Source organism: Pinus tabuliformis, chromosome 3_2, assembly GCF_031772625.1.
Source record: "Pinus tabuliformis cultivar Carrire ecotype Pingquan chromosome 3_2, CPIR1, whole genome shotgun sequence".
NCBI classification, from domain to species: domain Eukaryota; kingdom Viridiplantae; phylum Streptophyta; class Pinopsida; order Pinales; family Pinaceae; genus Pinus; species Pinus tabuliformis.
Window position 1 is genome coordinate 717,351,181 of NC_142302.1, and position 22,743 is coordinate 717,373,923.

The 22,743-nt window shown below is 40.3% G+C and overlaps 2 protein-coding genes across 4 annotated transcripts in view; one reads left to right on the plus strand and one right to left on the minus strand.

Moving 5' to 3' along the window:
- LOC149182644 (putative serine/threonine-protein kinase SIS8) overlaps window positions 1–22,743 on the plus strand; it is a 421,365-nt gene that overhangs the window by 181,339 nt on the left and 217,283 nt on the right. The window lies entirely within an intron of this gene.
- On the minus strand, window positions 7,031–9,403 carry LOC149182645 (uncharacterized). The gene is made up of 2 exons (XM_089416918.1): window positions 9,091–9,403; window positions 7,031–8,958 (listed from the first exon to the last, which is right to left on the minus strand). Exon 2 carries the CDS (start codon window positions 8,936–8,938, stop codon window positions 7,082–7,084), a length of 1,857 nt encoding a protein of 618 aa, XP_089273044.1. The 5' UTR covers window positions 8,939–8,958; window positions 9,091–9,403; the 3' UTR covers window positions 7,031–7,081.

The following is a 22,743-nucleotide window of genomic DNA, read 5'->3' on the forward strand; positions in this document are numbered from 1 at the left end:
CTTTATTTGCTCCTTTGCTTGATCCATAGCCTTATAAATGAAGCCCATAGCCAATCTTTCCCATCCACCAACCGAAACACCTTAACCAGTGGCTCAATAACCTTCACAATCTCTGCTGCCTTTCTCCAAAATATTTCTTCATTAACTTTCTTTTTCAATTCTTTGCTTTCCTGTTTGAGAGACCACTGGCTTTGATTCCATTCATCATTGGAAAACATCTTTTGCAAGTTTCTATGTTGTGAAAGCATAGATTGCAATGTCAAAAAATGAGTTGCAAATCTAGTGATGACAGGCCTAATAATATCCATGCCCCTTGTGTATCTCCTCTTTAGGCTCAAAATCCATGAATGGTTGGAGATAAATTTTGTTATGCTTTTGGCATGATCTACAATGTTTTTGACCCAATATAATTTGCCAATATCCTCAAGCACGAGGTCTATGCAATGTGCAACACATGGGGTCCAAAAGATTGTTTTGTGTTTTTCCTCTAACAGTTTACCAGCAAGAACATAGTTAGAGGCATTATCTGTGATGACTTGAGCAACATTAGCCACCCCCACCTCCTCAACAACCTCATCCAATAGCTGAAACAACAAGTGTCCATCTTTCACCCTATCAGATGCATTAACTGATTTTAGAAACATGGTTCCATGTGGGCAGAAGATAAGAAAGTTTATGATGGTATGGTTCCTTTGAGCAGTCCATCCATCTAACATGATGGTACATCCTGTTTTTGCCCATGAGTTTTTGAAATCTTCTAAATACTCATTAATGGAGGAACTTTCTTTCTGCAAACGATACCCCTTAACTTATGCATAGAAGGGCCTTTGAAGCCTTTTCCAACAACAAATATGGCATCAAACATAGGCTCATAATATGGTGAACGAGAAGCATTGAAGGGGATATCAGCATCATACCACCATCTATATATGTAATCACAAGCAGTCTCCCTCAATTCTTTCTCCCAATGGTCATCTAAAGTGGGCTACAAAGTTCTACTAGCTTGAGGACCATGTGCATCTGATGGAGAGGAGAGTGTGATAATGAAATAACTTTTGATATTCATATGACCCTTCTTTTTCATTTTACCCTTACCCTTTTCTTGAATAGACTCCAAAGAGGGAGGAACATAGCAGAAGGGGTTGGATGCATCAGTACAAGGGATAGAAGAAGAACCCTCAAAATCAAAATGGGGGTTGGTAGCCATCATTTTTTGTATACTCCTCTTCCTCCCAATTTCAGCCTCTATTTCTTTTTGCCTGGCTTTTTCTTCTTGAAACTTCTCAAAGCTATTTAACAACTCCTTCCTAATCTCCCCAATTTGTGGTGATTCACATGGAGTAATTTGGCCTCTAATCCCTGCCAAGTGTTGTTTCAGCCTATTAATGCCCCCAGGACCCTCCTTAATTTTTCTATGGCAAAATTTGCAATGCATTTGATTATCAACCATTTCAGCATATGCCCAAGCAACATCTTTCACTCTAGGAGCCATTTTTTGACTTGGAAATGAAAGGAAAAATTCTGAAAATGAAAACAAAAAAAATAGCATTGCTTCAATGTTCATTTCTTTCACAAAAAACACTCTTTTCAATTTCAAGATTTGCACGAAAAAATAAATAAGCAAAAACATATTTTTAAAAGTGGAAAAAAAAATACCTCTAGCCACAAACTGCCTCCCCAAAGTTGCTCCAACAAACCAACTCCTCAATGCTGCTCCAATGGCTGCCCAATAAGCTCCTCACTCTTGCTCTAATGCTTGCCCAAGACTCCTCACTGCTGCTCCAAAAACAAACTCCACAACTCTTCACAAACGCCTGACAAATTCTCACTCAAATGCAATGAGATGGTTGTGAGGAAATGAGAGGGGTTGGGTAGCTTTTATAGGGGTTGGGAGAGGGAAATGGACCCCAAAGAACCCAAAGGCAGAAAAGAATGGGTTTTGGGGTGCCTAAAAAACACAAAGCAAATTTTTTTTTCTTTTTGGTTGTGCCCACAGAGTTAGCTCGGGCTTAGTTCGACCGACCGGGTTGTTACCGAGCCGGCTGAACCGAGTTGGCTACTGAGCCGACCCGACCAGGCTTTGGCTCGGTCTGGCTCGACCATTTCGGAGTCAGTTCGATCGATTCTTAAAACACTGGTAGTTAGATGCTGAGTTGCACAAAACAGTGTTGATAGCAGAGCAGGAGGCTCAGTAGTAGAGTCAGCAGTAGCAAAAATTTCTTATTGGACAGTGCAAAGGCTAGTAGCAGTAAGAGACTTAAGAGACGGTTGCAGCACACAGACACAGTTGATTCAGTGTTTTGGATGCTTCGCAGTGGCAGTGTTTGCAGTAGTAACAACAATAGTGGGAGTGATGTTAGTCAGGTTACAATGCAGATGTAGAGTTGGCAACAACAAAGGATGTACAGTGCAGTGTCAGCAACAACACAAATGCAACATGGTTCAACTACAATCAGTGGCAGATGAATCAGAGTTAGCGCAGTGGTTGGTGGACAATGGTAAGAGCTGCAGTTGTCAGACATTAGAAATTCTGTTGCTGCATAATAATAAAAACCTCATTTCTGCACCGATTTTCCCACATTGGGTTTTTCCAGGGACATTTGTCCAAAAATAACGGTGTCATAATTTTTGTGTGTGCTAGCATTTCTCAGTTTCCAACATTTTATTTTCCGCAACGTTTATTTGTGAGGAAATTGTGTGGTGAATATTTCGTTGTTTTGCCTTAAACAAAATAAACTGCATAATGAATTTATCAGTTAGAAAAAATATTTCCAGTTGCTGCATTTCAAGGAATTGTCACAAAGTTGTCGAGGGCTTCCATAAGATGAGACAATGCTATATCACATGATCCTCTGGTGGGCTTGGGCCCTAGTTAAATTGCTCAACCCATGATGAAACCACCTGCCAATCCTGTATAAGATCCAATGCATCTCCTCACCCTCAAGTACAATAATTCATTAGTGCATCTAAGTGAAACAAGCTTGTTACTCCAAGGCACAAATGAGACTTTATAATGACTTTATAATGAGCTTTTAGCATGTAATGGTGTTACCTTCCTAGGTAGGAGTGGCTAATAAACAACTCTATTAGATGTTCCCAGCCCCTAAAGGGGAAGCCATGTCCAAGGGACATCCTTCAAGTGGTAGGTGTTATGTGGATAATGATGAAGTGGATTGGGTCACATGGGTCTCAAGGAAAAATGCCATGGGCTCAAGGGTGGTAATGATGAGGGATGTCCACATATTTGGGTGTATGAATGTAGGAGAGAGCAATCGTGGTACATGAGTTACCCCGACCTTTGTTTTTCCACCCTTATTCATTTGCCTTTTATTGATTTTTCTTTTATTTTACTGCTTAGGGCTCCAGTGGATGAGAGCATGCTGTGTATGATATAGCAATGATTACCCCTTAAGGTGGGGTAATTAATCGCCCACCAGGGGTTGGGACATGCATGGGTTCTTTAACGATATAGGGGGCACGCATAGGGTCCCTAGGAACTAGAGTGATGGCCATAATGATTAGGGGTAGAGCTCATGATCAACTTTTGCCCACGTACTACTATTTTTTATTGTCCTAACCATCTTTTTCATTTTGTGGTATTATTTCTTTTTGTATGTGGTCATGATATATTTTTATCTCTTTTTTTAGTTGCATCAGCCCTTGGGGCATCGTTCTAGGCCTAACCCAAACACGTCGACAAGAGGAGGGGGAGTATAAGAGCCTTGTGGACGCACAAAGGGAAGATAATGAAATAGGGCATGTAATGTTGCAGAGGGTAGTGAAAAATATGGAATGAGAAAATGAGACTGTGCTACCAAAATTAGGGTCTCCCAAGTAGTGCCCATCCTAAAGCTATGAGCCAATAGGGGAGATGCCATGGGAATAGGCTTGAGGATTAACCCCCCATTTAAGGTGAGGGAACAAGACTACAGTCGAAGCCCTTCCGCCTTCCAGGTCACCCAAAAATCCATACCCATGTGTGCCCAATAAAAACAAGCATAAGCACCCGATTGCACAATGAAAGACATACATTTAGGATTGGATGGCCTACCTTCAAACACACGCTCTCGTCAGATGGGCAAGGGGACATATGATTGGCTCAAGGAGTGGAGATCAATTGGCACGATATCGGTTACACTGGTGGTTGTCGGGGTTGGTGGCTGTCGGCTGAAGACAAATCTAGGAGAAAAATTTCTCGTATGGGGTTACCCACTAGTGGTGGGTAACATGTTTCACTATCAAAATTGAACAAGGGGAGTTATTTTATAAGTGCACTATCTCATTTTCACTAGCCTGAATGGTCTCCATAGTAAGGGTGGAAGTTTTTCGTAATTCAAAATTCGGTGTAAAACAAAAATTTCACTTTTGTCAAAGAAGCTTACTCAGAGCTTAGCCTTGTAAATTTCCATCATTAGGACTATCAAGGTAGAAAACAACAGTGGAAGGAGTACAATGTTTCAACTTTCACTTCGAAACAACCCAAACTTCCTGACAATTCGAAGAGAAAAAATATCAAACAAATGGATAAGTTCCAGCCAATACCCTGATCTGAAAGCACCCTTTTACAATAGTAATAATAACAATACAATAATAGTATGACTACATTAAAATCAACCCCTTATATTCTTCACTTAGATGTCAAATCACTTAAAAATTGTACTTTTATTTGTCAAATCAGCAAGACATATGTGGATGTAAATAACAATGCTTAAAGAAGATGCAGCTAAAAATCAAATCTGGAAAGTGCACAAGTTTTGGATAGTTGGAAACTTCATTAACATGTTCAAGATGAAGTACATCTACATATCATAACCTTCTTTAAAGGCCAATACAAGTCTTCCTAGCTTTCCAAACCTTAGCTAGGGCAAATCAACAAAACCCAAGAAACCAGGAAGATCCAATATGCAATAATGACTCCAACACTTTCTCCAAGGCAAGATGTCCTCTCGTCCTCTTCTTAAATACAACATATAGTTTTATCACAAAACCCCAATCTCCAATCTTCAAGTGATAAATCCCAACCCTTGACTTGTAAGATGCTCCAAGATTTACTCCAAGAAGACCAAGAAACCCCTCAAGAGAAAGAGAAAGATGAAGCATATGTGGGGACTCTAGAGAGAGAGACGAAGGAGCTAGTGCACACTCTTCTTCAGGTTACCTTTGTTGAATTTTGTATCTATGGTTGGTCTTCATAATTAATATTTTAGTCCTTGATGTATTTCTGATATATATAAAGCATGTTCTTCATGCTATTGTCAAAAGAGAAAATATATGACATGTTCTTCATGTTGGTTTTTAAAAAGAAAAAAATTGAATTTTGAAAAATAGAATTTTTGGCTCTAAAGAAGCCAAGTCGGCCTTTCTCCTAGTCATGTCTGCCCCATTGAAGAGGCCCCCATTCAACATGAAAAGATTACTATATATAGAAGCATTTCGTCCTCCTCTCAAGCAATAAACTCAAACTTTCTGAGGAAAGCAAGAAGGGCCAATCTAAGGCTTATACAAGGACGAATCTGAGACTCATTCAAGGATGAATTTCTGAGACAACACAAACTTAATTTCTAATGGTGCACACCAAATTTTTGAGAAAGTATAGGACCGAACATCTGAGATATGGCAAAGTAGTAGGTCCAAGTTTCTTTCCCTAGCAGAGTGATTTTAGTGACAGGTTTAAGACTTAACTAGGAGGCAGTGGACTAGGTTTAACCAAGTCTATTTTGTTGGTTAGTTTGACCTTGTGGTTGATTAGATGTTCTAGGTGTGTCTCTTGTTGAATTGAAGAATTTCTCTAAGGAAAAAGGTTGCTAGGTTTCTCCCCACGTGGGTTTTCCTAGGGTAAATGCTTATGTTTTTGATTAGGCTATCTCCTTATGATCCTAATGTCTATTGTTGAAGATCTTCTGTGTAATTACTTTATGATGAAATTGAATGAATGAAAGATTAAATTAAGAAATCATAAGAAGTATTTATCAATGTTTTACAAAACGGACTCGGATTCGGACTCGGCCGAGGATCGACTCGGAAACGGAAACGGAAACGGCAATGACTCGGCCGGCTCGATTTCAATGACTCGGTCGTTGTAAAAAATACATTAAATATTTATTTTTTTTATAAAAAAACATAATTTTAAATAGTTTAAACATAATTTTAAATATTTTCATTCAAGTTTCCAAACACACAACATTATAATATACATGGAAGACAACATATGATCAAAGTAGGCTCATGAACCAATCCATTATATCAAAATGGTACGGTGTACCCAATGGCAATAGTAAATACATAGTCAACTGTAGTCTGTCATACATGATCAAAGACTCAAGAGTCAAAACAAAATACAAATAACCAAGGAGGCTAGTAGCTACTGGCTACTGCCAGAGGAGCCAAGATCATCTCGACCAATCTCTGGATCATCATCATCAGAGGCAGAGCCAGACAAGGGGCCCCATGGCTCCTCCTCATCATCATCGTCTCCAACTGCAACTGTAGAAGTGGTGCCAGTACCAGTACCACTAGGCTGTGAAGCAGATGCAAGCTGAGATAGAGTACAAATGCGGCTGCGCTTCTGTCGTGGCTGAGCAGAGGAAGGCGAAGCACCTACAACTGGAGTCCTACTAGCTGGCTGTGAGACTGAGGCTGGTGGATTGGGATCTGCATTCAACTGAACACGCTGCAGTGGATCTCCAACATCAAGTTCATCAAGATCCTCATCAGGATCAAACTCTGGTAGACGACTCTCCACTACCCAATCTGATGTTGGATCAATGTCTTCCAACACAATGGGATCTGAATCAGGTCTTTTGTTCAGCAATTGGTTCCGTCTGAGCCGAAGGTTGTATTGGACAAAAACTAGATCATTCAACCGTTTTTGCTCCAAACGGTTTCTCTTCTTTGTGTGAATCCTCTCAAAGACAGACCAATTGCGCTCACACCCAGATGCACTGCAAGTTTGACTCAAAATACGAATTGCAAACCTTTGCAATTCAGGGCACTGGCCACCAAAGGCCTCCCACCATTGTACTGCAAAAAACATAGGAGTGTAATGAATTATGAGTTAGATGAAGGCTGAAGCTCAACAAAATTACAAATTATATCTAACTTGAAATTGAGAAATTGAAAATTGAAATTTTTGTTTACCTGGCTCATCTGCTTCTCTTGCAATCTTTGCTAGGTTCTTCCCAAAGGTACCTGTTGCATTGGTGAAGGATGTGACCTGCTGATGTATCAGTAGCTGATCAGACTCCGATGGGACCATGCGCTCAATGCAATCAACCAGTCCATCTCTGACCTCCCCCCTCAAAGCTCCTGACTCCTTAGCTTTATAATGATACCGTGGGTTCAAAAAATACCCAGCTGCATGTATAGGGCGATGGAGTTGATTGTTCCATCTTTCATCAATGATTGCCCAAATGGGCCCATACTTTGCCACTCTATCCTTGTATGCTGCCTTTATTTGCTCCTTTGCTTGATCCATAGCCTCATAAATGAAGCCCATAGCCAACCTTTCCCCATCCACCAACCGCAACACCTTAACTAGTGGCTCAGCAACCTTCACAATCTCTGTTGCCTTTCTCCAAAAAGTTTCATCATGGACTTTCCTTCTCAATTCTCTGCCTTCTGGTTTGTTAGACCAACTGCTATTATTCCAATCATCACTGGAAAACATCTTTTGCAAGTTTCTATGTTGGGAAAGCATAGATTGCAATGTCAAAAAATGTGTAGCAAATCTAGTGATGGCAGGCCTAATAATATCCTTGCCTCCAGTGTGTTTCCTCATGATACTCAAAACCAGTGTATGATTGTAGATAAATTTTGTTATGCTTTTGGCATTATCTACAGTGTTTCTGACCCAATCTAATTTCCCAATATCCTCAAGCATGAGGTCTATGCAATGTGCAGCGCATGGGGTCCAAAAGATGGTCTTGTGTTTTTCCTCTAACAGTCTACCAGCAAGAACATAGTTAGAGGCATTGTCTGTGATGATTTGAACAACATTAGCCACCCCCACACCCTGAATAACCTCATCCAATAGCTGAAACAACAAGTGGCCATCTTTTACCTTATCAGATGCATCAACTGATTTTAAAAACATGGTTCCCTGTGGGCAGAAGACAAGAAAGTTTATGATGGTACGGTTTCTTTGATCAGTCCATCCATCTGACATGATGGTACACCCTGTTCTTGCCCATGATTCCTTGAAATCTTGCAAATACTCATTAATTGATGTAATTTCTTTCTGCAAACGAACCCCCCTTAGCTCTTGCATAGTAGGGCCTTTGAAGCCTTTTCCAGCAGCATGTATGGCCTCAAACATAGGCTCATAATATGGTGAACGAGCAGCATTAAAGGGGATATCAGCATCATACCACCATCTAGCTATGTAGTCACAAGCAGTCTCCCTCAATTCTTTCTTCCAATGGTCATCTAAAGTGGGCTGAGAAAGTCCTTTACTAACTTCAGGACCATGTGCATCTGATGGAGAGGAGCCTGAGTGAGTGAAAAAACTTTTGATAGTCCCATCACCCTTCATTCTACCCTTTCCCTTATCTTGAACAGAAGCAAAAGAGGGAGGAACATAACGGAAAGGGTTTGATGCATCAGTTTGAGGGATAGAGGAAGAACCCTCAAACTCATAGTGGGGGTTGGCAGCCATCATTCTTTGTATCTCCCTCTTCCTCCCAATTTCAGCCTGTATCTCTTTTTGCCTAGTCTTATCTGCTTCAAATTTTTCAAAGCTTTCCAACAAAGTCTTTCTAATCTCCCCAATTTCGGGGGATTTACATGCAGTAATATTGCCTTTAATCCCTGCCAAGTGTTGTTTCAGCCTATGAATCCCCCCAGGACCTGACTTAATTTTCCTATGGCAAAACTTGCAACACATCTCATCATCAACCATTTCAACATATGCCCAAGCAGCATCTTTTGCTCTAGGTGCCATTTTTTGACTAGGAAAACAATCTGAAAATGAAAAATAAAAATAAAAATTGATTCAATGTTCATTTATTTGACTAAAAACACTCTCTAAGCTATCTTTATATGCACCTAAAATTTAACAAGTAAAAACAGATTTATAGAGGTGGAAAAAAATACCTCCAGGCACAAACTGCCTCCTCAAACTTGCTCCAAAAATCAGCTCCTCAATGCTGCTCCAAATGGCTGCCCAAGAAGCTCCTCACTCCAGCTACAATGCTCCTCCAAGACTCCTCACTGCTGCTCCAAAACAAGCTCAAGAACTGCTCACTAACTCTCAAAGAAGACTCTCACTCAAATGCATAAGACTGCTGTGAGTGAAATGAGAGCATTTGGCTGTCTTAAATAGAGTTTGGGAGGGGGAAATGGACCCCAAATGCATTTAACTAATCACATAAACCTTTTCATGTCCACAAACCCTAACCAAATCAGCCAAAAATCAGCAAAAAATTAATTTTTTTCAAGTTAAAACGCTGCCCAGCGGGTTCCAAACGGTACGGCCGTTTTTTGACGTGACCCGGCCGGGTTGACCGGGTCAGCTATGACCCGGCCGAGTCATTGGCTGACTCGGCCGGGTCATAGCTGACCCGGTCACCGAGCCGGGTCATGGGGCCGAGTTGAATTTTTTTTTGTTGACCCGGAACGAAACGGCCGTTTCGGAGTCAACCCGGCCGTTTCGTAAAACAATGGTATTTATTAGTTTAGAAAATCTACAAAAAATCAACAATGTCTTCCCCACCTTCTTGCCATTTACTCACATACTGATATATCAAGGAGGCTATTTGGATGATGAATACTAGTAAAACAACGAATGAGGAAGGCTTCCAAGTAGAGTGTTTCAAGTAGGGTCTTCATGCTATGGATAGCCACCTCGCTGACTTGTTCAACTATGTGGTCTGCATGGGTTTCCCTTAATCTTGGTTGCATCACATTATTCACCCAATTCACAAACTGGGTTCTAGTATGGATCTTGAAAACAATAGGACAATCACCGTAGGGAATGTTACCCACTAAAAGTGGTTAACCCATAGGAGAAATTTTTCTCCTCCTTGGACAGCCAGGCAACCAACAACCCTATTGATAAACACATGACATGATGCCATAAATCCTCTAGTTCTTGCTCCAGTCGGATTTCTTTCTCCCATTTGACATTCCTTCTTGAAGGAAGTTAGGTCATCCATCAACAGGTACTTTAAGCATTTTGTAATTGTGTGCTTTTACTTAATGTTTTCGAGCATACTAATATGAATCAAGGGGTGATCTATATGATTGACCAATCTCGACTGTATATGATTGGGTTCTCTCACTTCACCTGGCAGGTTAGTCTTTGAATCTAGTCTAGCGGGACTTGTTACCACAAAATCTAGCAGGTCTTGGAAAGGGAACCCTTGAAGACAAGAGCTAGACAAAGTGCTAACAATTGGGTAGAGGCCCAATGTCACCTTTAGCCAAAACCCCCTACTCTTTACGAACTTTTACCGATGGAAGGAGACTTGGTAGGAGGGAGATCACTTAAAACAAATATGCTAGGTATAAGGCACAAAGTGATCAAGCTAGAGCTCACTCAAGAGATAGGCTCAATAATGGTTCAAAGATTTAAGGAAGCAAAACGTTCTCTAAAAGAAGCCCTAGAATTCAAGGTTCAATACCTAGGGTTTTGAGGTTTTTTGATGGTGATAGGTATTCACAAGGCCAAGATCGAAGAGAAAGTGTTTCTATCAAAGATAATCAACTATTCCAAGGCTCATGAAACCCTCAAGAAAGTCCTCAAGTTGAGGGAGAAGTGTTAATTTTTGAGTTGACATGTTCTTTGCTTAGGTCAGTTACTTCATTGATCCATTAGCCCATTAGTAATTCTATTAATCCATTATCATATGACAGTAACTGATGAAAAAACATCAAACATAAATGCAGAAGACAAGCGAAGATAAGAGGACATCAGATTTGGCGAATGCCAAGGAAAAACCCCAAGATGGGGAAAACCATTTGATCAATTCTTCTTATTATTATATAAAAATGATCAACAGAGAGAGAGTACAAAAGTCAAGATTGACTTGCCAAATTGAAGTCAAAACAACCCTATCAAATATGCCGTCAATAGCAGTGAAAATCTACCCTAACCAAAAAGTCAACAGCAGGTCAAAGTGGCAACAAATTGTTCTCAATGCAGCTCGGTCATACCCAGTGAAACTCGGCCTTCAAAGGAGGTCAAACACAACCCAAAACAATCATGAAAACAATGGTCAAACTTTGTCAAACTTTGTGGTCAGGCCTGCGGTCAACCCTGCGATTGGTCTGCGGTCAAAGATAACAAAATGCCTTGGTTCTTATGCCAATAGATGTGGCTTGCCATAAACAAAATTCTGGCACAAAAACCATAGTCAAAGGAGGTTAAACCACCCCTGGTCAACCTGCAACTGTCTATGAAATTTCGGCCCTGTAAGTTGTCCGTCTACTACCGCACGTGTGAGGAAAAGATATGCCCAATAAGCTGTACGAACCAATCAGAGAAGGAGAGAGATGATTGTGTGAGTGAGTGAAGTGCCAAATGAGGTCGGAGGTCTCTCTTATTTATACAAATGGTTGAGGGTGAGGTGACATGTCTCTTGGGCTTCATGAGCCTACATGATGATATGGCTGACCTTGACAATTTGCACATGTGAGGGCATAAATTCAAAAACACATTTATGCTTATCCAAATTTGATGATCTTTAGGTCGATTTTAGTCCTCTTGAAAAGAGGAATTCAATGTAATAATCATCTCCATCAAAGAAGATGTCCAAAGTGGAAATTGGCCCTAGTTGCCAATTTTAACACTCCCTCTCAACTAGGGAGAATTCCACCTACCATTCCATCATGCCCTGCTATCATCATGAACCATTTCTACATCTCATCTCAACTCTGTTGAACAATGATGTAATAATGAAGAAGAATTGATTGAGAGTGAGTCACAAGACCTTGCAACTTTCCATTGGCAAAAGTAAATCTAGGGGTAGAACCCCAATCAGACTTAGTCCCAGATCAAGTTGCTAAACACCATGCATCCTAAACATAGGGAGTACAACAATACACAATGCATCCATCTGTAGTGCTACGGTCCCTATCCACTTTTCCCAACTCATTGGCCAGATGAGAGGTACTTCCCATGTGTCCCGGATTACATGGGTTGGATGATGTTGGGGCAACAACAACGAAAGAGTAAATCACATGCTACTCACAACCATATGTAGGGAAAGGATAAACCACATCCTACAGTCACATGTCACAACCATCGTAGGGAAAGTATAAACCAAATTCTATGCTCATGCAAACCAATGAGAGTAGGGAAAGGATGAACCATGTCCTACATGCATGCCAACCAACAATCATAGGGTCCTACACATGGGGAAATGAAGAACCACGTCCCACTGACATGTCAACCATCGATTGTAGGGCATGAGCAACCTACATGTGGGGAAAGGATGAACCACGTCCCACCGACATGTCCACATGTGACAACTGACAAATGCCTATATGCATCTCTCGCCGGGGTATCCGCAAGAGAAGGTGAACCACTCATCCTGCTCATTTGCCATAGGAGAAGGTGAACCACTCATCCTATGCATATATCATCAACGATAGTGGAATGCGAACCACTCACCCTATGCTCACATATGTCATCATGGAGTATCACAAGGGAAGGTGAACCACTCATCCTATGCATATATCATTAGCTATAGGGGAAGGTGAACAACTCATCCTATGTTCTCATATATCATCATGGAGTATCACAAGGGAAGGTGAACCACTCACCCTGTACACAACGTACCTATAGGGGAAGGTGAACCACTCACCTTGTACACAACGTACCTATAGGGGAAGGTGAACCACTCACCCTATGGTCGCACATAGCTCCAAGAAGTACCCCAGGCCCCCAGGAGCTCCCAGAGCTCAATGTTCGACTGGGTCTATCCACGATTCCTTGCCTCTCTCTGAAGAAAGATAATCTTGGCCATACTAAGATGCTATGTAAGGATGACAGTAATCTACTCATACAACCAACAATGTTGGAGCTTGGGAGCTCTCCAATGTACCATATCAAAATAAAGTTCTACCCTATACTTGGAGCTGTCGTGGAACATGGATTCTCTGAAAAATGAATCCCACTAAAGAATATCGTAATATACAACGGTGGTTACCAGCACGTGCTCAAATGGCTTATTGAAGAGCTTCCTCAACCAACTGACTTCTTAATAAGCCATACTTGCTGCTAGATACATTAAACCTCAATAATGCTTCCAGAGCAACCGAATCAAGAGATATAGCACTAGATGTGCTCTTTCCATCCATCACATTGCCAACCGAGCTAACTTTAGAATATTCATGGAATCTTAGATTCCAGCAGTGTACCTCATATTATAGATAATATAATCACAGAGATATCTCAATGAGGAACTATTCAATATATGAGACTCACCCATAGATTAACTCAGAGGCTTCATATCAAGGCATATGATTGATATGGTGTTTATCAAGAACACCAGGGATCCCACAAGATATACATATGCAGACCAACAACTTCTCCATCTCATTAGACCTTTAAGTGCAGGGAATAGTGCATCAAGGCTAGGTCTTCCGTCTTGACTTTAAAAGTCAACTCCATCTTACATTGATAAATGAGAGGGTTATCAATCAAACATCATCAATAGTTGCATCTTTACAATCCAATCAACATGGCTTGTCCATAACTCACTCTAAATATAGAGAAAGTGATTGTGCCAAAACATAATCATCGAGCCACCTGTAACCTATCAGTTTTCCTGCTACAGACCCTTAGGTCCATGTGTCAAAATCATCAATCATAATCATGCAACTTCCATGCAACGTCTCGAGTAACAGGGATATATCAAGGCTGTTGAGAAATCAATGCTAGTAGGATTAGGGTTAGATTTTCGTTTCTTGATAATTACTTGTGAATTATGTTGGCTTCTTTTACTTATTTGTTATATTATCTTTCATCAAGCAATTACCAAATTATGTGCGCATGAAGATAAAAAAAAACACAAGACACAAGATGTAGGCACTCTGCCAGGGCAAAGCTCCTATCTAGGGGAAAACCCAGTCAAAATCTCTTCCTTCAATAGTTTTCCTTGAGACTCTTCAACCTAGACAAAGACCTCCTCCACACCAATCCAGCCTGTCCTTCTTCGATCCAAGTTTCGACCTAGCAGCAGCAGCACTTTGACCCTAGCAACTTCGACTTGGTAGCTTCCGACATCAACAACAGCTTCAACTTTGACAAGGAGACTTCGATCTCCTAAACTAGCCCACATGGGAGAGAGAGAGAGACCAAACCTTCGATTTTGTTCTTTCCTTCGTCCTTGACCAAACTTGCACTCCTTTTAGCCTCCTTCTTCACCTTCACACTTTTCCCAGCTTCTAGCTTCTAGGTTTAGATATTGAACCATGTGGGAGAGAGTTAGATGCTCCAAATGAAGTCGAACTGCCTTATATATATAGCCTTCCAATGAGGTAAAATTGCCTTCCTTAAGGCTGACTTGGTTTTGAGGTTACATAATTCATTTTTGACTCAAAAATAATTCTTTTTACAGCGTTCGAAAGCCCAAGATGGGTCTCATAAAATATACAATGACTCTAATGAATCTTTATTAATCCTAGGAGTCCACAATGGGGACTTGACTAATAAAACGATGACCCAAGCATGAAACCCATGCTTTAATAAGTCATTGCAAAAATAATAAAAATTATTTTTGACAAATACATTTTGTGAAGACTGAACCTAGTTACATTTTTCAACAAAGGCATCATCAGAGTCATCATAATCATAGTTAGCTGCCATTACTTGCCTTCATTAATAAATATCGGGCAAGAAGAGTCATCGGGTCATACTGCCAGGGATTCTATAGCTCCCTCTGAAGCCTTGCTTTACTTGATCATGTAGCTTTCAATCATGAGCTTCTCATGCAAAGGATGAGACTTTCTGCGAGGAAACTGCAACAACAAACTTCTAGGAAGCTTGCTTCAGATCAGAGAGTATACTTTGAAGAATCATCATGGTCCTTCTTCAAGCAGAGTGAAGAAATCCTCCCATGAGATTATCCCAAAACAGTTGCATTATCCTTCATTGCTAGATGTCTGCAACCAACACATTGAATCACCCAATCCATGATGAGGAGGGGTCCTTCAAATCCAGGCATTCATATGCATAAGACCATCCTTCATAAGATCCTAGCACAACACATCAAAGTGCCTAATGAACGAATCAAGATGCCAAAATCAGGGTCCTCACAGTTCCCTCTGCTCATCGTGCTTGCCAATACATAGGATTTTCCATGCACATCCTTCTTCTAATGCTTTCTTCATGAGGCACCTGCAATAGTCATAGACAAGCACTACCAAGCACAATATGTGATCATAAGAGCATGAGATATGATATAGGGTTTTCATACATTAATGTAGGATGGAATTCAAAACATCATCCTCATTAATCATACCCTAGAATCCACAAACCCTAAAAATCAAAAGAAAGGGTTTCTTATGAGGGAACATAATAGGGTTAGGGTTTCATATGTGAGCTAGGGTTTTCCATGAGCCATCTAGGGTTCTTACCTTGAGAGATACATCCTTTAATTTTACATTCATACAGGCTGCTACAGGGGTGTGCTCCAAAGTTCCTTGCTCTTCTTCTATCTGCCAGACTTCCTAGGGTACTATCATCCTTATCCAAAGGTGCCAAAATAACGGAGTTGCTTACTTTTCTTAGATAAACTTCCTTTGCTTTAGTTGTTAGACAAAAATAGGATCACATGGAGGGTGGCCACTAAACCTTCTCAAAATCACATCAGCTACTAGGTAATGGGCAACTTAGTCAACAATAGGACATTATGGAGGGCTTTTACTATTCTTCAAAAATCATTTTCAAATTGATGTCTAAAGAGACCATCCCTACTCATAACTGCATCCTGTATTTTCATTGACTTCAAGGCACCTTTTATTAAGGCTTTAAAGACATGAATATATATTCCTTATTGATTTGCAAGTCGACTTCAATGGAACTGGCTTATATATATATATATGCGCTTGTAACAGTGATAAGGACATGGCCTCTTCTTCTATACACAAAATAGGGTTCCTTGATTTTACTGATATGGATGCTCATTGACTTTTTTTTTAAGGCTACAATTCATACCTTTCAAATATATGCATACAAGATCTCGACTTCCTTAGATTATGGAGGGCCTTAGAATTGTCCTTTATAATGTTGTGCCTCTAATTCCAAGACAAGTCCTCCTCAAGATCACTGATTGGATACCACCCTTCTAGTTGTAAATGAAGTCACCTTTTAGGGCCTCATAGTCCAGTGAGCACAATGTATCAAAGTCCACATAACTGCCAACTTTTTCTTTAGATTAGGGCATTTAACTTTCTTTAGAACAATAATAATAACAAACTGATAACAAGGATGCACTATCAAGAGTAGTAGAAACAAAATACCCTTCAATTAGACTTGAGCAAAGAAGTCCTCCAGTATTGTTTTAGACAGAGGGCAAAAATACCTTGTTTATACTTAGAATCAAGGCCTCAAAGTAATGTACAAAGATGCCATGAATTGATCCACATTAAATTCCTTAGTGTAGACAACAAACTTAATAACTCGGTTTGAAGGTTGCTTTGGCTCAATTACAAATGCTTTCACTTTGAAGAATAACACAGTGAAACCCTCTCCAATTAGGTCACAAAACTTAACACTCTAGGTTTAGTCCATGATTCTTTATATGCCTTGAATTACCACAAGCCTTCTAGAGGGCCGAAGTCTTGTCAAAAGGAGCCGCACTAGTCTCAAGCGTTTGCAACCTTGATGCATGCCATAAACCATAGAATAGTGCGAATACTCTGCCTAGATTACTGCCCTACCACAGGGCCGAGAATCCTCCACTGGTGGTCAATCAAAGGTTAAGATCCCACAACCAACACAACCCTAAGTCCAACAAAAAATGACAAAATTGTGTCACAGATGACCTTGGCTGAGGCCAAGTAGCCTCAAACAGTCTGCTCCTTTAGCGAGTGACCTAAATAGAAAACAAGAGAAAAAATGCTAATCTTCCACAGTAGATTCGCTACTACACAAGGACACAATATCTTAGAAATTAATTCGCAGAAGAGTGCGTCAGATCAACGCATTCTTAAAAAAACTCTTCATAGACTTCTTATCATGATAGGTAGCTTAGCTGTTGAAGGAGGACTTTAGCATCTTTAGATTTGATTAATGGCCTTCATGAGCTATTTAGCCCAACTCTTGCATATACCCAGACTTGCATTATTTTTCGAGACCTCTCATGTTTTCTAGGGCTTGTAACAAGATACTTCAAATGCATTAGCAGTCCACTGCTTTATCTTGACTTCAGGGAAACTTGACAACATCTCTTGTGATTGCATTCCTCCTCTTGCTTGGGCTTGACCTCACCTAGCTCTGATACCATGTTAATTTTTGAGTTAACATGTTCTTTGCTTATATTAGTTACTTCATTAATGCCTTAGCCCATTATTAATTCCACTAATCCATTATCATATGACAGTAACTGATGAAAGAACATCAAACATAAACGCAGGAGACAAGCCAAGACAAGAGGACACTAGATTTGACAAATGCCAAGGGAAAACCCCAAGATGGGGGAAAACCCTTTGATCAATTCTTCTTATTATTATATCAAAATGGTCAGCAAAGAGAGAGAGTACAAAAGTCAAAATTGACTTGCCAAATTGAAGTCAAGACAACAATGTCAAAGCAGCACTAAACAACAGTCAAAATTTTCCCTAACCAGAAAGTCAACAACAGGTCAAAGTAGTAGCAAACTGTCCTCAATGTAGCTTGGTCATACCCAGTCAAACTTGACCTTCAAAGGAGGTCAAAGAAAACCCAAAACAATCATGAAAACAATGGTCAAACTTGGTCAAATTCCGCGGTCAACCCTGCGATTGGTCTATGGTCAAGATAACAAAATGCCTCGATTCCTATGCCAATAGATGCAGCCTACCAAAAACAAAATTGGCACAAAAACCACAGTCAAAGGAGGTCAAACCACCCCTGGTCAATGCTGGTCAACCCTGCGACTGTCTTTGAAATTTCGGCCCTATTATTTGTCTTGCAATTTGTCCTTATGCTGCCACATGTGTTACGAAAAGATATGCCCAATAAGTTGTACGAACCAATCAGAGAAGGAGAGAGATGATTGTGTGAGTGAGTGAAGTGCCAAATGAGGTTGGAGGTCTCTCTTATTTATACAAATCATTGAGGGTGAAGTGACATGTCTCTTGGGCTTCATGAGCCTACATGATGATGTGGCCGACCTTGACAATTTGCACATGTGAGGGCATAAATTCAAAAACACATTTCTTCTTATCCAAATTTGATGATCTTTAGGTCGATTTTGGTCCTCTCGAAAAGAGGAATTCAATGCAATAATCATCTCCATCAAATGAGTTGTCCAAAGTGGAATTTGGCCCTAGTTGCCAATTTTAACAAGAAGAAACTGGGGTTTCCCTCTTAGGGAAACAGATAGGGCAAGAGATTTTATGGATGAAATTTTAGTGGATGGCCCCCAAAATGATAGGTCATGTAGCCAAGACCTATCTCTTGAAGCTTAGGCTGTCAAACCACCAAAAATCCCCCTCCCTAAAAATTTTTCTCTAAGCCTAGGTTTTATCTCTAGCCTTAAAAGCATTGAATTTAAGCAAAGAAATTTATGGAGAAAATTTTGGGATGGTGACCAAAGACTTGGACTAATGCCTTTTCATTTAGGCATATAAGTCAAGGAGGCTCAATATAAGCTAAATCGTTGCTAAGGAGGTTGGAATTTGATGCCCTACGTATTGAAATTCCAACATTTGCCCACTCAATGATAAATGGAGTTTGATGGAGGGTTATAAGATTTCCTCCACAAGGAACATTCATTACATGTTATACAATGAGTAAGATATGCAATTCTCAACTAGATAGCCTTTAAAATTAATTTTCAACAAATTAGGGCACAAATTAACATAATCTAGGAGCAATAATTCCATATATTAGACAATTTCAAAATGGAAATCTTTGACAATAGGTCAACACTATGCCACATATATCCTATGCAGCAAACTCTCTTAGTCAGTTCATGGTGGAACCGAAGAGATTACATTGGATAGTAGCAAAACATGTGTGTGGTATTTGCATGCTACAATAGAATATGGGATCAAGTATGCTCGAGGTGATGGTATTAGGTTGGTGGGCTACACTGATGCACACTGGGCAGGTAATACAGTGGATCGAGAAAGCACTTCAGGGTGCTGCTTCAGCATGGGCTTAGGAGTTGTTTCTTGGTACAGTTGGAAGCAAAAGTCTGTGGCACTGAATTCTGCAGAGGCATAGTAGTAGTACATAGCAGCTAGCATGGCTACTTGTGAGGCCATATGGCATTTGAAGCTGCTAGTAGCCTTTTTTGGTAAGAGAGTTGAGACGATGGTGATACACTATGACAATCAGAGTTGCATCAGGTTATTTGAGAATCCGATGTTTCACGACATGTCCAAGCATATAGACATTAGGTACCACTTCATCAGGGATTGTGTACAACGTAGGATTATTCAGCTACAGTGTATACGTACAGATGAGTAGGCAATATACATTTTGACGAAGGTCTTGGGGAAGGCGAGTTTCATCTTCTTTTGAGATATGTTGGGTGTGATGCAAAACACCTTCCTCGCTATGAGGGAGTGTTAGTTTGTGTAGCTCGGATAGGTGTTCTAGTCTCAGATGGTGTCGATGAGGCTAGAGACACAGATGGATTAATTATCTCCAATACCCAGAAAAAGTTTCTCAGGAAAAATGCCTTAATTAGAATTAATTAGCAAGTTTAATTATTTACCTAAGTCTAACTTAGGGAAATGGCTTAATTAATCAGGATTAATTGAGGCAAATTGATTTTCTTCTAGGGACTTCTAGAAAGTAAATGAGATGGGGTCAAGATGATCTTAGCCATTGATTGGAGTTAGATCGTGGCCGTTGATTCGTCAATGAGAGAGACACAAATTTGTAGTGAGAGCAAAGGGCATAGTGATAGCATGAAGGCAACAACAGATTGAGATCAATAGTGATTGAAGACAGAGTTGCCAAAGAAATATTTTCATACCGATTTCAAGTTTCTCAAAGATAGAAGGAAGTTGATTTTATCTGCAAAAGAGGCTGAGTTTCCTAGTAGTGTGAATTGACTTGGAGAGGCTGAGTTGCTGGAGCAAGAAGGAATTTGCCAGAGTGATTGATTTGCACTGTCGAAGCTGAGTTTGCTAGTGGAAGTCGAATTTCTAGAGGAGGATGAGTTTATTTCCTTGCTAGTGCGAGTTTTCTAGAGAGGCCGAGTTAGCCAGCGCCACACGTGTGGATCAATTCAGTGAGTTAGAGGAGGGACATATTGAATCGTAGGGGCCGAGTTGCTTCTTGGAGGTCAGATTGACTAGCAAAAGTGAAGAAAACAATTTTCTGAAGGTTTCCTAATTTACGACAAACAGTTTTACTAATTTTCAATTACAAAATTATTGAGGAATAATACAAATACTCATCTGTAGAATTGGTTTTCCCCACACTAGGGTTTTTCCAGGAACATTTGTCCAAAACTATCTATGTCTATTATTTTATGTGTGTGCAATATTTTCTCAGTACCTGTGATTTAATTTTTGTAAATTTGCATTAGTGCTTTATTTAGTATTTGCTGCATATAAATTGCAGAAGACAAATCATCTATTTAAGATAGGTGAGTAATTACCAGTAACTGCAACAATATTAAAATTTCACACCTTTGCCACCAAAACCTTCACCTTCCTACTGTAGCTCATAGGGCACTTCTTGTCCTCTTCGAACTGCTGTGGCCAACTCCCTTCAAAGTTCAGGCTCCTAGCAAGTCCTTTGCCCACCTGACAACTTTACTGTCCTTGTTTTCCTTCATAAGTCCAGACTTGGGACTGCCTTCTTGGTAGCGCTAGGAAAATACATAGCATGCTGCTACAACAGCCCTCGACCTTGCCTATCCTCAGCTGGGCCGCTCTGCTTTAGGCTTGCGGCCTATCCTTTGGTTGCAGCCTACTAACCAGTCCTTTTTCCCTCTTTACCTTGCTACTGTAGGCGTTGACCTACCCTTCTTTCTCTGTTGCAACAATTCTAGTGCATGGGCTACCCTCACCAGCTATGCGGAATCCTAACCAGGCCTGCGACTGCCCTTCAACTAGCTGGCACACCTTCTGCTTGGGCTCGACCCTTCCTTCTGGTAGATTCGCTTGACCTGTGACCTTATTTCTTGGCTAGAGCCACAACCCTTAGTTTAGAGCTCGGCTTGGCCTAACCAAGCTTTGACCTCTTCTGCTCCCTTTGGCCTTCCATTGCATTGCTCTGTAGTTGGTTTGATTAGGCGTGCAACCCTTGTGGTCTGCGGCCTACTATTGACTGTCTAGATAGCCATTTCGGTCCTTCTCTAAGGGCCTTCGACCCTGCTTCAGCTCTCAAGTTAGCCCTCGAGCCCTACTCAATCTTCAAAACGGAAAAGATTCCTCTCCTTGCTTGCTGCCTGCGGCTCCTTTGATGCCTAGGCTATAAGTCCTTTTAGCCTCTTCTCAAGAAGAAAGTCACTTATCCCTCTTGTCAAGTAGCCTCTCCTTTGGCCTTATTTATACTTGTCCAAGGGGTGTGAAACCCCAAGTGGTGTGCCCCTTGGCCTTGTTGGCCGACCTGGCCTGACTTGACACTTTAGCCAACTCATAATTAAATTAAAATTATAAATGTTTTCTTTGATTCCAAGCCCACTCCTTTGGGTTGAAAATCCCAAACTTGGGTGCAAAGCCCATTAGCCAAACCAGAAAGCCCCAAGTGCTTTTCAAACTGGAAATACCTTTCGAACCAATATTTCAACATTGGATGTATCCTTCAGTCTCACTGACCTACTTTTGTGGTCTTTCGTCAGACATTAATAAAATTATCTTATCTACACTATTTTCAAGTGTTTTCCCTTCACGTAAGTGAGCAGCCTCCTTCTTATGTTAAAATAGTTTTAGCATTTTATTTCCTTTGTTTGACCTATATTTGGCATTTACAGATATACTAAGGCTTTTACTAAATAATTATTAGCGAATCAAGTTATTATCTTCTGAGAGCAATTGGTAAAAGCAAACACTATCATTGTTTTGTACATGCAAAAGTGCAGCTTTCTTGAGTTTACGTATCTCTAGAATGACACTTGTATGTCAAGCCATTGATCTTCCCATTTGGCATTAAGATGTTGTGAATAATGATTGAGTGTTATAATGTTACCTTGTCTGTTAAGGCCCAAGGGTTTTATTCCGTTGTGTCATATTTTGAAGGTTAAGCTGTCCTCACCATTGTTGAAAAAGGGCCTACGAGGAGAAAGTTGTGATTGATGGTGGAAAATATTTTTGATGTGGAATCTTATGTGAACTTAATTTGGTGAGGAATTCTGTATGCTTTTGCAAATTATGATTGCGGCACTCCCTTTTGGATCCCTTTTCTATATTGGCTGAAAAACAGGTTTAGAATATTGTTAATTGGTGATACAGATTAGTGACCTGGAAAGTTATGAATGCCAAGTGGCCTTTTTATGCAAGTTTGCTGATGGCCATTTTCCACCATTTTAAGCTATGCCATGATCCAACTATGGTACCAAAATAACCTCCAGGCTGTAGAATTTAATAGACAAAATGTCAAAATGAAATATTTATGAAGGTCCAATAATCACC

Coding starts and splice junctions, on each gene's coding strand:
- LOC149182645 (XM_089416918.1), bottom strand. CDS start 8,938: ATGGCACCTAGAGCAAAAGATGCTGCTTGGGCATATGTTGAAATGGTT.